Source organism: Ammospiza caudacuta, chromosome 1, assembly GCF_027887145.1.
Source record: "Ammospiza caudacuta isolate bAmmCau1 chromosome 1, bAmmCau1.pri, whole genome shotgun sequence".
NCBI classification, from domain to species: Eukaryota; Metazoa; Chordata; class Aves; order Passeriformes; family Passerellidae; genus Ammospiza; species Ammospiza caudacuta.
In genome coordinates, this window is record NC_080593.1 from 118,508,926 (window position 1) to 118,523,965 (window position 15,040).

Below are 15,040 nucleotides of genomic sequence, written 5' to 3' on the forward strand. Positions count from 1 at the left end.
CGCCCACCCCCGGCCGCTGCCCCTTCCCCAGAGCCAGAGCCGGGCAGAGGCTCCGCTGCCGCGGCTGCCAGCCCTGGGGCCGCGCCGACCCTGCCGCGCTCCTTCCCGCCGCCGGAGAGAAGCCCCTCCACAAAGGAGCGAGGCAGCGGGAGGCGGGGGACACACGCACGCCCGGCCGCTCCGTCCGGATGCGGTGAGCCCCAGGCTCGCCTCCGGGGCCGCGCCAGTGCGGGAGGGAAGAAGCGGAGCGGCGGCGGCGGCGGCGGCTCTCCGGCTGCCACCATGGGCTGCTGCACGGGGCGCTGCACGCTGATCTTCCTCTGCTCGCTGCAGCTGGTGAGTGCCGGGGCACGCTTCGCCTTCGCGGGGGCTGGGCAGGGTCGGGCGCTGTCTCCCCCGCCCCGGGCACGGCTCCGGGGGCGCGGAGCGGCGCTGGCCCGGCCGCGGAGCTGTCCCTGCCCGCCGCCCCGACGGCGCGCCCGACCCGTGAGTTTGGCGGTGCGGAGCGGCGCCGTGGCTGGGGACGGAGCGGGCCGGCCACCTGAGGCGGCTGCCGCGGCACCGGGCGGTGTCTGTCAGCGCTCCCCGCCTGAGGGAGAGCGGCTCCCCGCCCTGGGAACGCTTCGAGAAGGGGCCAGCCCCGCTGGCTCCGGGCAGGGGCTCTCCCCGTCTGCCCAAAGAAGAATTGAGACTGACGGTGCCCCGGTCACTGCCCGCGGGTCGGCGGTGGGGCCGGACGCTGCTGGGCGCTGCCGGCGCGCTGGGAAGATGCGGGGACCGGGATCGCCGCCTCTTTCTTTTCCTATTTTTCTTAGCCTGTGTAAAAGCCGCGTGTGCCGGCCCCCTCCCGTGACTTTTCTTGGGGTTCCTTTCCTCGGCTTAAGTATTCCTCAGCGTGGATTTGAAACAACAGAACGGTGCCGCTTCTTCTCTTTGTTTAGTGGAGTTTGCATATTTATTTTAGAGAAAAGAGTTGTTGAGATAAATCACCGCCAAACAACAATAATCCTTCATCTGGCTCATTAGCAGGATGATAAAATAATGCTCTCTCCTTAACGGTAGTCCCTGGTCCCAAGAGTGTTTTAAAAGATTTTTCTCTTTTCTGGTGACTCAATGTCATCATTTTGCCACATGATCTCTCTTAAAATGAGCAGAGTTCCTTGTCTGTGTGTGTCTGTCAAGAAGAAAAGTGGAATGCATTTAGTGTGTGTGTCGGGAGGAGTTGTTTGTTTGTATTTGTAATCCTTTGCTCTCTTTCCATTTTTCTCTTACAGCACTTTAAAATTGCTTCTGTTTCAGAGGTAATACTCCAGAAGCAATTGCACATATTGCATTTATTTGAAAATACCCTTTAGTTTTCAAGGCTTTGTGCCAGGTTCTTAGCCTGTGTAAACTGGTGTGTCTCCATTGTTTCCAGTGTGAGCCTGGACCTTATTCACATGTGAATAGAGTGATGGACTTAGTGTGGTATAAGTAACTCAACGGCAGATCCTTGCCCAGAGACAGAGGAGGCATATGATTTGCACTCCTAGTGTGAGGAAAGTGTTCTGTGTCCATTGCTGTTATTTTTTATTTCTTGTTTTGTATCAGTTTTAGGCTAAGGACTGCAGCAGAATTGCTCCTGATTTACATCATGCATGTGGGAGGGGAAACAAACCCTATTTCTTCAAATATATCTCTTTGCCAGTTATGAGGATTATAATAACTGTATTTACTATTCTGTGGAATTACTGGGAGTCTATAAAAATTGAAGTAAAGTGTGAATGGCCACCATAATCTCTAGAGAAATTCATAAAAAGTCTTTCAGGAAAAGAGTCGTGTTTTATAAAAGACCTATCAGATGATATAACAACTTTCAAAAATTACTTCAATGCATAGTTTTTTCTGCTGTTCTTACATGTTTTATAGTGATGTTCCATTGTCTTATCTACATCTTTCAGGTGCTGATAAATGTCTGTATGGCAAAATGCTGTCATTTAAATTTACTTTCATTTAAAAATTGAAGTCTTTATATTCAAGAAGTAATCTAGTAGATATTATGTCCTGGTTCCAACCAAGATGTGATTAATTTTTTTTACAGTAGCCTGAAGGGGACATAGCTTGGACCTGCAGGTTATCTGGTACTGCCTCACATCATTGCCAGGGATGGAAGAAAAGGACTCTCTTCCAGGGAGAAAGGGCTCCTTCTGTTTGGGGTAGTGTGGCACCAGTCCCAAGCTGGAGAGAGTGGTGGGATAGCCCTGGTTCCAAGCCAGGGGGAGTTTGGCTGCATGGCTGGGGTCTGGTGGGGCTGGGATGACCATTTTCCATCCCTTTAGCATGCTTTTGGTATCAATATTGTTGATGTTGCTGCTCCTTTTCTAATCTCATTGCTGTTTCTAGTAAATTGTTCTTCTCTCAACACATGAGCTTTGCTTTTTGTGCCTCGAATTCTCCTCTCCAGGCACCTGCAGGGGGAAGGAAGGAGTTGAGGGAGGAGAGAGTGGCAGCATGATCTGGGAAGTATCAGTGGAAGAATCATTCCTGAACCACAACACATGAACTTAAAGCTCAGATGCTATCCATGATCTCACTGGTGGTAGTGTTCAGTTTATATATGTAGAAGTTAACACCATATAGAGTTTAAATCTTTTTCTAATATCTTAGAGGTGATGAATATAAAACATATGCAGCAAAACTGCACCCCTGGAATTATTCTCATTGAGATTTATTTTACATCCACTTTGCATCCACTTATGGAGAGGTGATTGTAGACAAAATTTAGATTAAATCTTGCAAAATCCAAGCGCTTGTAGCGCTAACTTGTAGAATTTCAGAGGTACTGATGATTTATATGATTTGAGGAAAAACTTTAAAAAGGAAACATATGGGCACATGTTTTAAAAGAAGTTGTTTACATTAGTTGTGTTCTGGTCATGTCTGAGAAGGGCAACAGCTCAGGCTTAGCCTTAGGATTAACTTTAAATATTACCTGAGAAAGAAGTATATAATGAAATACAGTTGGCAACACCTTTCATAGCATGTGTGCTATGTAGATTCTCTTCTGTATAAGATGAAAAGTAAAAAAGCCAAATCCCTGGAGACATATGCATAAACAAGATTTGCTTCTTGTTCTAAAGAAGAGTGCATTGTTCAGTGTCTTTAAGGCACAGTTTCTTCATTCTTTAAAACTTTAGTGTTCTCTAAATTTTGCCTTCTTTATCTCAGCAACATAGAAATAGTCGAGGAAAAAGTGAAGAGGAAAACTGTTACTGCATTACTGTGAATAAAATGCCATTTCTCTAATGTTAACCCGCTAAGTGTGTTAACTGCAAGATGATTTGCTTGTAATTTTCTGTGCTGTTTGTCAGGGGATTTTTGACATAAAATGGCAATAATAGTGATTTTCAGTTATGCTTTAATCCATGAAAGTGGAGGTTTTTGGCTGACACCTTTTACTTTTTTATAATGAACACAATTAAATGTTTCATTCAGTAATCCTAAGGACAGTCTGTAAATAGTCTTCTATCATTTAATAATAACTTCATTTGTAAATGAGAATCCATATCATTATAATGAACACAATTAAATGTTTCATTCAGTAATCCTAAGGACAGTCTGTAAATAGTCTTCTATCATTTAATAATAACTTCATTTGTAAATGAGAATCCATATCATTATGTGTAACATAGAAAAAATAATGGAAAAAAACCATTGAGATGGAAGTGTAGGTGGCACAAGTTCAGGAAAAGCTCCTAGTCACTTCCAGGGTTTTATTGTACCCCTTCAGGTGGATTCTGCTTCTGAAAGCCAAGGAAATTTTGTGTAAGGAGAACTGTATCTTGCCCCATCACCCCTCCTTGATCTTTCATTGTTTTGCTCTTCCTGACTGAAGCATTGTCATATGTCATTGCCAAAGGTGTCTGAGCAAAGAACAATGAAGTGTGTGTGTACCTTTTTGTGCATAAATATGTCATTAGGATTATTAGGAGCTATGTAGACATTGGGGAAATATATCATCAGGATATATGAATCCTTTGGATCACAGCCATAATTCTTACTGATGCCACCAGAAGTCTGAGACATTGGCCTTGTCTGTACTAGAAAATTAAACCAGCTGGCAGAGATTGTGCCTGTGCTATTGCAGACACTGTGCCATAAAACACTGAAAGATGAGAATGTTTGGCAAATAAAACAAATTCAAAAAATATTAAATTCTGGAAGGGGTAAATTGACAATGAATTGCAGCAAGATTTAGCTGTGTGAATCCAATTGGTGTTAATAAATGTCACACAGTGAAAACCTTCATGCTGCTTTGAAAATGTGTTTCTGAGAAACTGCCTTTGCAGGATAATGTTGTTTCAACACTTACAATAAGTGGAAGTTTTTGGGACATAGAAATATATAGATAAACACAAAAAAATCTAAATACAGGGATGGTGAATAGGATTTTCAAAGTGGTGAAGGGGTGGTTGATGGAAAGTGTGTTACTAAGTCCCTTCATGACTTTGACAGTCTCATTTCATGTGTTTATCCTTGGGCTCCTCTGCACAGTGCTCATTCTGTAGGTCCTGATTTAGAAGAGTGTAGTTTACCCAGTTATAGCTAGTGTAAAATAGGCTGTTCCCTACTTAACCTGTTATTTTCCAAATAATGAAAGTGTCAGCAGGCCACATGGAAAAATTATTCCAGTGGAAATATAACTTCTATGTACTAATGTTTTGTCTAGTGTTTGTTTGGGAAGTGCAGTTGGTCATTTTAACAGCCTAATCCCTTTTGATATTCAGAAGATTTATATTTATGGTTGCCATTAACATTAATGATATTGATGTGTGTAAATCATTACATTTGGAGATGAGACTGTATTCATTAGAATGGACAATACTGTTTCATCATTTGTTGCTGGACATCATAGAATTTCAGCAGTTGTGTGGGGAAGTGATATATGTACATATCATGCATAGATTTTCATCTCATTTTTAAATACTTTATAGAGCTGGATACTATAACTTTATATCTTTGACTCTTGATGGTTGTATGTTAGAACTGACAGATACCAGTTATTCAGTTAACAGCTCAGGGATTCAAGGGAATTGATAAATTTGAGAAAGTAAAATCTTTGAACCAATACATTGCTCCACTTTTTATGTTGATGAAAGAATCACCAGCCCATTGATCTGGAGATGAAGCATCTGTCCACTGATGAAAGGAGGAGGAAGTTGAGGGAGTGCCTATTGTACTAGCAAGGATGGAGAAAGCTTGGGGTTGTAGCCCTGAACCATGCCCTGGTTGCAGGATAAGTGGGAATGGTGCTTTCCTCTGATAACTTGTATGATATTCCCAAAACATGTGACCATTGCTGGTGGCTATACCTAAGAGGCTGATACACTTGGAATGTGGGTGTATAGTTGCATTTAACCTTAACATTGCAAGTAATACGCTGCACCCAGTAGAACTACTTGAGTTAAATATTTGCAATCCAAAGAATACATGTTTCTATATGTGTTTTAGGATCTCTCTCACCAGGAGCAAGAGAGTAAAACCTGTTTTCCACTTTGTGTTTTTGTTTTATTTTTCAAAATTGTTGGGAGTTATCTGTTGCTAAAACACACACACATTCTGAGCTCATCAACACTGTAGGATTTAACCTCTCCATGCACCAGAAATTCAGCTTCAGAAGTGAAATCCCCTCCTGTCAAAGCTGCATGTAAGACTTCCTCTGGGCAGTGTTCCAGAGTTAGAAATTCAAAACTTGAGGAAACATGAACTTTCAGAGCCCTCTGAAATTTCTGAACTGGGTAAATTTGTGAGAAGAATCATGCAGCTCTTGCTTAGTTTCATCCATTCTGCAATTCCTGGCTGCTCTATGGCTGAGGGATGGCTAATTGTAATATAAATATTTAATTAATATATTTATAGTGATGAAGTGAGGGAGTTAAGATTTCAATGACAATAATGAAAATTAATACACTGAAAATTTTGAATTACATAGCTGCTCTTCCTGTCTATAAGACCAGAAAGTTTTGTAAATAGTTATTGTAAGAACTTTCATTTATGCTGCTGATCTGCTTCTATTTCAGGATCTGCTACATTCTACCTAGACCTCATTCTTGGGACTAAGAAACAAATATTGTGGTTTGGAAAGTCATTGGAATTCAGGATAGTATTGTTGGATCTAAATGGAATTTGGGTAGAACTTGCAGAACTTGAATACTTCGAGGGCTTATTTTTGGAGATCATATGGGATTGATTGCACTGGCAGTTGTTTAGGTGGTGTTTAAATATTGCCAATTTTGTGAAGTTTGGATCTAAAATAAAGCCTTGTAAGACTGGTTAATCTTAGCTCATGTTTTCAGTCTGTATCTGACTTGGATCTTATAGGTGCAAAGAGGCTCTTTTAGTTTCAGGACCAATTTGGTAAATTTACAAATAACTTGAAAAATCACAATCCCTTAATTTTTCACGTAAAAGTATTGCCTATTGGCCCCTCTATGATATGAATTTAATTGATTAGATGACCAAAGAGAGAGTCAAACCAGTCACATCAATCATTGGCCCTGATGTTGTACAAGAAAAGTGAATGGAGGTTTTGTACTTCACTTGATTAGAACTGGAGTAAATTAATGTGTTCCATACTTGATGAAATGATCGCTTCTTGGATGTGCTTGGTGGAGCCAAGAGGCAAAGGATCCAGGATGCAACATGGAGGAAATTCTGATTGAATACTAGAAAAAAATAGTGGGATCATTGGATCATGTTTTTGAAAGAAGTTTTGGAAACTCCATCCTTGAATAAACTCAAATTGAGCTAATCACAGCTCTCAAAAACCTAATCTAACTGAAGTTTATCTGATGTCAAAATTGGCTCGGCTATGAATAAAGGTTTTACCAGATGACCTCTAAAGACTTGCAACTTAGGTTATCCTGTGTTATATGATGTTACCAGAGCATAAGGAATAAAGTTCTTCAATTCTTTGTTAGGAGGATATTTAAAGTACACAGTAATTTGAGTTATCTTGAAATAATTAGTTTCTTAATTTTTGTGTTTCAGTGCAGTGGAAATAAGCTTGATATGGCAGTAACAATTTGAGTATTCTGTTGTATCTATTAGTGTCAAATTTTGGTGTTTGAGTAAATGAGAAGTACCTGTGATTGCCTTGAGATTTATTATTTCATAAGTAACAATGCTGTGATACAATGTAGTATATCAGATCTTTTGAACTCATTAATATTGAAGCAAAATATATTTCATTCAGTCAGTCTTAAAATTAATTGCTAAGCAGTCATTTTGGGACAAAAAGCCTGTTATTTCTGTCTGTACAGGGAAATGAACTTCATATTTTTTGCTTCTAGATGACTAATATAAAGGAGCAGTAATAAGTTACTGTGTGGTTCAGGAAACTGATAACATGATACAGAGTTTTTCACCTCTAGGTCAATTTTGAAATTCACTGCAGGTGAGACGAAGGCAAACATTATTATGAAATGTTTATATTAAATGATACTGGTCTTGCTATAGCCTCAGTATAAAAATGTCATCTTAATATAGAGAATGGTCCCAATTTCCACCTTTTATGTTGTACAAGAAGGGTGAAGGTTGGTGGGCATGGCACCAAGAAGACCAAAATGATGGTTTTGCCAGTGTTTTCTTCAGGTCAGCTTATGAGGGGTGCTAGCATGATAGTGCAATGAAGTTTGCACCACTGCCTTAGCTCATGGTAGACATGATATCTCTGTAAGCTTTATAACTGACATTAAATTAAAATGAAAAATAATGTTAATTGCATTGTTTTTGTGTAAATGTAATTTTTTTTTACTGGTCGGAAAGAACATTTCTTTCTGCTTTTTATTTAGTACAATTTGTCCTGAAAACAAAATTCAGGCAGTAGCAAATGGAAAGTGTCTCACTTTGAATCTTGAATCAGCTCAGTTTTGTCCAAGATGAAACAGTTTTCTTCTCATCTCTCATGAGCAGTTAGTGCATACCTTCCTAAAGGGCACGCCAGCAGGTTTGGGATCAGACTCTCCTACTCTGAGTGAGACTTGCAATTCCTTGACACAGCTGTGCCAGCAGCACTATGACAGGTTTTACTGTGTCATGGGCTGTTTTTTTTTTCTTCTATATGTGACCAGTGAAGTCTTTGTGTCTTGCTATGGATCTGTGCCTTTGGTAGGTCTGTAAAGGACAGTAGTAGGAGGCATTATCACTGTACTCTGATCTCAGAAACATACAGAGTGCTTAACACCCTGGTAATGAAATGGTAGTAAAAGATTTTATTTTAGACCTTTTACTTTTTACTATACTTCCTTATCATGTCTTTCTTCAAACACAGCCCTATCTTGCATGTAATCTCAACTCAAATGGATTTTTTAATGCTGTGGTGATTTGGGATTTGTTCTTACAAGTTGCTGAATGCCCTACAGCTCTCATTAAAGTTGCTGAAAGTCATTCTTTTACATATAGGCTCTTTATAATGGTAGGTTCAAGCAGAGGCAGCTTGAACCCCTTCCACCTTGTGAATGCCAGTAGTACAGTAAAATAAAAGGAAAAAGGAAAATTTGCTACTTAATACAACTGCCAATTTCAACCAAAAGAAAAATATCCCTTGCAGAAGTAATATATCCCTTACAGAAGTGAATGCTGCAAAGAAATAAAATTGAAGTTCTTCCATAGGTCTCTTCCACAAGTCTCTTTTTTTTGTGTGTTCAGTTTCATCAGTACAGAAGTTTTGGCTGAGAGAAAGTATAAATATATATAAAGGGTATATGCTTGACAATGAGCTCTCTCTGAGGAGGGTTTTGACACACACCAAAGGAACTACTGATATAGCAAAGTAGAATAATGCTTAGGAGATGAAGCGTGAGGATCCTGAAATGCTTTTAGAGTTAAGGAGACTGTGGGAGCATGGGATGAAAAGTACAGAAAGGTGTATTTAGAGGAGTGTAAAAAAAAGTGGGATGTGGAAGCCCTCTTTATCAGAGAGATGAAAGTTTTCTCTGTGTGTGGGAGGAATTCCTGCCTAAGGTTTCACTGAAAATAAGACCTTAAGGAAAAGGTTTTTATTTATCTTTTCTAACATACTGCTGCTGCTGTGCCAGTTTCTCACTATTCTGTTGTAAAGTTACTGTGTTATGTCAGACCCTTTGAATAAAAAATGCCAGGGGAGCAAAATCATGTGATGAAGATGATGAAGATGATGATGATGATGATGATGCTTCGTAGGGAGATTGGAATGACTGGTATGTTTCTCATCCAGCTCTAGTTTTTTTCTTTGGTTGAGCCTTGAATGCTCTGTGTTCTCCTGGGAATGCTGCAATTTCACTTCCCTGCTGGCAATTCCTGGAATCTCCTTGGAAAGTGCTCCTGGAGCTTAGGAGCGTTCAAGTAGAGCTCAGCACAAGTCACAGTGGAAATGAGTAGACATGTAAAACTGTATCAGCCTAGAAAACCAAACCAAACCAACCCCCCAAAAAAACCTCCCAGTTAATTGTAGCTTCTTAGATGGACTGGAAAAAGCTCATTTCTAAATGCATTTTGGAAACAGAATTCTGTTAAAATGGAGTGCACAGAAAAACATTCTTCTGGAGGTTTAGTCTCCACAATCAATGAATAAAAAGCTGAAGAATTCTAAAGGTGGAAACTGTAGTGCATTATAGTAAGGAATGACATCACAACAATATATTATTTTCTCTGCCAGTGATATGTTTATTTTTCCTGCTAAAAGTTTGCTGTGTCTTTCTATTGCAGAGTAAGCAAAGCAGGGTGTTTAATTTCTCTAATATATATTTGTTTCATGAATTAAGTAGACATCACTAAGGTAAGTATATTTATATTTTAACTGGAAGACAAGCCTTGCTGCTCCTACTCATTGAATAATTTGCATCATACAAACCTGAAAAGCCTTTGCATCCTCTAATGAAGATGGAGCTACTCAGAATACTGAAGGTGGATGTCTTCCCATGGAGATCCCCATAGATACTGAAGATTCTTTAATCAGATTATAGTCAGTGAGACTCACTAGAGTCGGTCAGTTAGTTTATAGTCATTTGTAAAACACCTGTTTTAGTTCCCCACCAACATGGGCGTTCAGGAAGCCTAAAAAATGCTCAAATTTGGGAGTAAATTTTCTCAATTACCTCTGTTTCCAGTTCTTATGTTGGTTAGTCACAGATTTGTGCTCAGCCTCATTCTTCTGATAAACCATTTCTGTTTACATTAACAGGAAATCTTGTCTCCAGTGCCTAGCTATGAAATGATACACTATTTCCATTTATCACATTCGTAATTTTTTTTTTTCTGGAGCCAAATAATTTGCTCTCAACTCTCCTCCCAGTTATTTCAGAACAACATCCAAATTGTGATTTTCATCTGTTTGTCATAGTGAGATTCAGACCCTGTTCCCCAAACCAGCCACCACTGTTAAATTCACTTAAATTCATTTACATTCACTTGTGGCTGTAAATGGGCCCTGTACATTGTTCTTATCTAAGTGTTTTGCAACTATACTACATAAGTTTTCTTTAGTTGTATGGTTGCCACAGTTATTTGTGGTTCTTCACATGTTGATTGCACAGCATTATGAAAAGTTGTGGTTAGTTCAGAAAAGAAGGAAATGTGAAGCAGAACATGTTGATAACAGATAGATGAACTAGTAATGCCATCAACTGTAATGCAGTTTAGAGCACTTGGAACGGGAGTGTTAGGATGGACTGGAAATTATGCTTCCAAGCCTGGATTTACAGTGAAAAATTAGACATATGAATGGCAGTAGCCTATATCCAAACTTCATTCAAATATCAGAAGAGAATACATTGAAATATATTAGATGCCATGTATGCCTTTAAGTTGTATATTACTAATGTATAATTTAGTCATAGTGGTTTGATGAAAGCCAAAGCTGACTGAGTTGTGCCAGAAGTAACCACAAGATGCCAAAGTTTATTTAAATTGGATTGAATTATGAAACCCTTCATTTCACTCATTTCTCTAATATGTTTTTTTCAGGAGTTAATCATCATGAAGATGTGTGTTTACATTTTAATTGTAGCCAGTTGCAGTTGTTAATCTGTATAACTGCAGTCAATTGAATGCACTCATGTTGATTCAATTTCAAAGTGTAGCCTATGCAGCTGAGGTGTGGTGTGCTGCCTTGCAGAGAGGTGATGCAGGGTGTGAAACAGCCTCACCAGGATGGTACTGACACCCAATCAAAAAAATTCATTGCAATTTTGTATCCATGAAAGGTTCCAGGTTTCAGTGTTCAGTCAGTATGTGATACTTGCACTAAAAGCTGAGGAACTGTTTGTGCACTGCCTTGTGGCCAAAAGTGTGTCCAGGTTAACCCAAGATCTCACTGAACTGAGATTCTGGTATATTCCTTTGGGTTGTATTATTTAATTATTTATTTTTTAGCTTTATTATGTATTTGGTTCTCTTGGCCTATCTGACCCATTAAATTGTTGGCTGTGTGAATATCTTAGTTTTTGCTGAGATTTCTGGCCTGGACTGTACTTGGTCCACATTGCCAGTCATGCTGGAGGGCTCCAATACTGCTGGGCTTTCACTGTGTGTATTATTCTGTTGAGAAGCTGAAGTGAATAATGCCCCAAGTTCAGGGCTGCCTTTGCCCTTTTAGAGATCATTTGAAGCACTCTGCAGCTGAGGTTGGTTCTGGAACAGGATGTGTGTCTGAGATACAGCCTGCCTCAAGCACTTACAAAGCAAAACAGATAATGGAGTCAGAAAAAGAAGCATGCAAATGTTTTTCTTTACGCTCTACAGAAAGTATCCGAAGTCGTAGTTTAGGCTGGTTTTATGCTTGGTGGTTCTTCATGTTTCTACACACAGTTATGATTATTCCTTTTTTTGTATTGGCCATATGTGACTGTGAGCATATTAACACTTCAATACTCAAGTTTGCTCGTAATTTGGAGAACACTTTTCTTTCTATTTGTGTACTCTTTGCAAAGTGGTTTAGAGGTGCTAAAATATATTGCAAAGACAAAAATGTCTTTCTGTTTCAGGAGGATCATAGTAAGCATGGGTTCTCTTCTGAAAAGATTATTTTCAGGAGGTGACAGATTTGAGTTGATCCCTACACAGTTAGTTCTCCTGCAGAATGAGAGTTGCAAACACTTACATCTACATTGATGAGATGCTTCTTTGTGGATCCCCCCTTGTGTTGTCAGCTCTTGCCACAGGCACTTGGGGAAGACAAGAGTCAGTCTCTTGAGGACATTCTGGATAACAAGAAAATAAACAAGTAGCCCCTGAATACTGGAACTGGACATCTGTATACAGGGGAGGGGCAGTTTGAAGTCGTCTGGTGATAGAAGCACTGTTCAATTTGTACTAAAAGGACTGTGAGTTCATGGTTTTCTTATTATGATACTTGGTCAACTCATTTGGTCAATCCAGTTTTTGGTGACTGGAATCGGCTAAAAAATTACAGGATATTCACTGCAATAGCAAGAAGAAATCCAAATCTCCTGGGTGGCAAACCTTAATTGTTGCATTTTCTCTGAATGACAAATGCACATCTAATCCCTGCTGTCTAGGCAGAAGAGTAATTTCCAAGGCAGCCCGCTCACATTCAATCCTCTTCCTCTAAAAGTGAAGCAATAAATTATGCTGGTGTTTAAGGGGTAATAATCTCTGTGACTTTAAAGAACACAAACTATCAGTCTGACTGTGCTAAAAGCTGAGCACCTCCTCTATCCCAGTGAGTAACCTCATCTCCCATGGAGAGCAGCAGGAGCTGCAGGTGCTGGCATCCTCACTCTGTGGCACCACTGCTCAGAGGGATGGAGCTGGAGCTGAGGCAGCTGTGCTGCTCACTGGGCTTGGTGAGTGCAAGAACTATTAGAGGGTGCCATTAGATGAAGTCACTGAACCATTAGGAAGCCTGCAGAAATGAGTACCCTCTTCTAATCTGAAAAGTGTTGTGGTTGAGAATATACCCACTGGACATCCTCAGGGGAAGTTTTCTTTCACACATAGTGACTCTATCAGGGTTACCAGCTGGCATTTCACCAGCATGAGACTTGGCCCTGTAACATTTCGTGGATCCCTACATCATGCTGAGTAGTGGTGGTAATCTATTATTAATATGCTCACATTTTTTGTGAGACTAAAAGTATATTATTTTCTTATTAAATCTTCCATTACTTTAAGATGCTTTTAAGGTCTGTTCTGCTCTCATTCTATTAGTTGTGAACAAAAGCTTTTCAAATGTCAGAAGTTAATATATGCTGATATCTGAATAAGCAAAATACATCTGATTCAGAGGCCATTTTCTTATATAATGATGTCTTTAAGACTCATACACTGTTCTTATAAAATATTTCCCTTTTTGCTATGTGAGTGCATATTCATACACAATCCTAGTTTTGCATTAGAAATATTGGATGCATGACAAATTGAGACTTTCTCCTATAATGGTTATTATTTGGCATGCATAAAGGATTCAAAGAACTCTTAAGTTAGAGAAGTAGTATTGTGTTTGCTTACACAAGTTGATGGAGGCAGTGAAATGTTTATTCTGCTTGGAGGTGGCCAGAGGGAAGCCAGTGTGCACCTAGGAGCTCTGAAGTAAGTTAGCAGGGAGAGTTAGAGAACTCTCACGGCAGAGAAGACAGAATCTCAGTGCTGCATTAATAACCTGCTGCTGATGGCCAGGGTCATCTGGAATGGTTTTACCTTTGCTCCCCCGTGGCTGAGGCTCAGCACAGAGCAGATACTCAGAACTGTGTTGGAAATTGCATCATACTTTTGAGAGTTCCCCTGCAAATCTCTTGTTGTTTTGATTTACGGAGTTCTGTTTCCTAAAACTGTACACAAGACCTAGTGTACAATAAACTTTCCCCCAGTCAATTAGCTGATGTAGGCATCATTTTAAGTGCACCATTTTTATTCTGTTAATTTCCAGATTGATTTTTACTTTACCAGAAAATTCCTAATGCAGGCATTGAATCTTACCAATAACCCCTCCTGCTTAGTTAATCTATTTCTGTCCTTCTTGCACGTTATTTTTAATCTTTAGGGAGTTTTGAACTATTTCTCAGAGCTATGCTCAAAAGCGAGTTTGTAGCCTTTTACTGCCATTGCTGCTAGTACACCTTGCTTGAGGCCATAGAGAAGTTGGGACAAAGCCAGGGAAAAAACTCAGGCTCATGTCTCAAGCACAAGATAACCATTCATCATTTATAAGTTTTTCTTGCCTGATGCTTTCAAATTCTCAGAAAAGATTGCCTGGAAATTGAAGAGTTCATGCTTTTTCATTGCACAAATACAGATTTTTCCTTGGAAATTTTGGTCATGTCATGCTGGTGTGTTTACAAGTAGCAAGGTGTGTGGTGATGGTACAAATGAGGTCAGTATCCCTTGCTTTTTCTATTATTAGATCATTCAAAACTCACTTTCTGTGTCTCTCTAGCCTCTGTAAATCCATTAATATCAGTGGAGGTTTGGTCATTTATAATTGCTGAATATGAGTTTTATAACATAACAGCTGAATACTTGATTTTAAGTGTTCTTCACATATTTGAAAAAAATGCTTTGATATTAAATGTATATTTAAAAATATTTCTTACCTCCATGTTTCAATAAAATGCTTTGTAGAGTTTCAGATTATAATGGTGTCACAGGTAGTTTCTCATACCATCACCAAGTCTTTAAGGCGTTTGTGTCTATCCACACTGTCTTCATTCATCCTTGTCCTATTTCAGAAAGTGTAAAGTTCCTCACAGTTTTTAGCAGAAGGCTATTGTTACAGGGAAGACTCAGATAGTCTGTAACTTCTGACCTTTCCAGAACATATTTTTATATCTCCTTGGAAGTAGCATGGAGGGATGATGATAAGGAAGTTGAAAATATGGCCAGCGTACACACAAGTATGTTCAGGAAATAATATTACCTTCTTTAATATTGAGGGAAAAAACCTGCAAAAATTAGGGGATCCAAAACCTATTGGAAATCAGTCAAATATGTTCACACTAATTTCAGGTTTTGTATTCAGCCATGCACAATTTTTTTTCAAATTTTTTGTGTTTTCCTCTAGTTT

General features: G+C 39.4%; 1 protein-coding gene across 1 annotated transcript in view; it reads left to right on the top strand.

Annotated features, from left to right (window-relative positions):
- Positions 1 to 282: 282 nt before the first annotated feature.
- The window catches only part of NKAIN3 (sodium/potassium transporting ATPase interacting 3), a 310,170-nt gene continuing 295,412 nt past the window's right edge, over positions 283 to 15,040 (top strand). The window contains exon 1 of the mRNA XM_058813929.1: positions 283 to 336. Coding sequence (XP_058669912.1) covers positions 283 to 336 — 54 coding nt within the window. The remainder of the gene's footprint in view (positions 337 to 15,040) is intronic.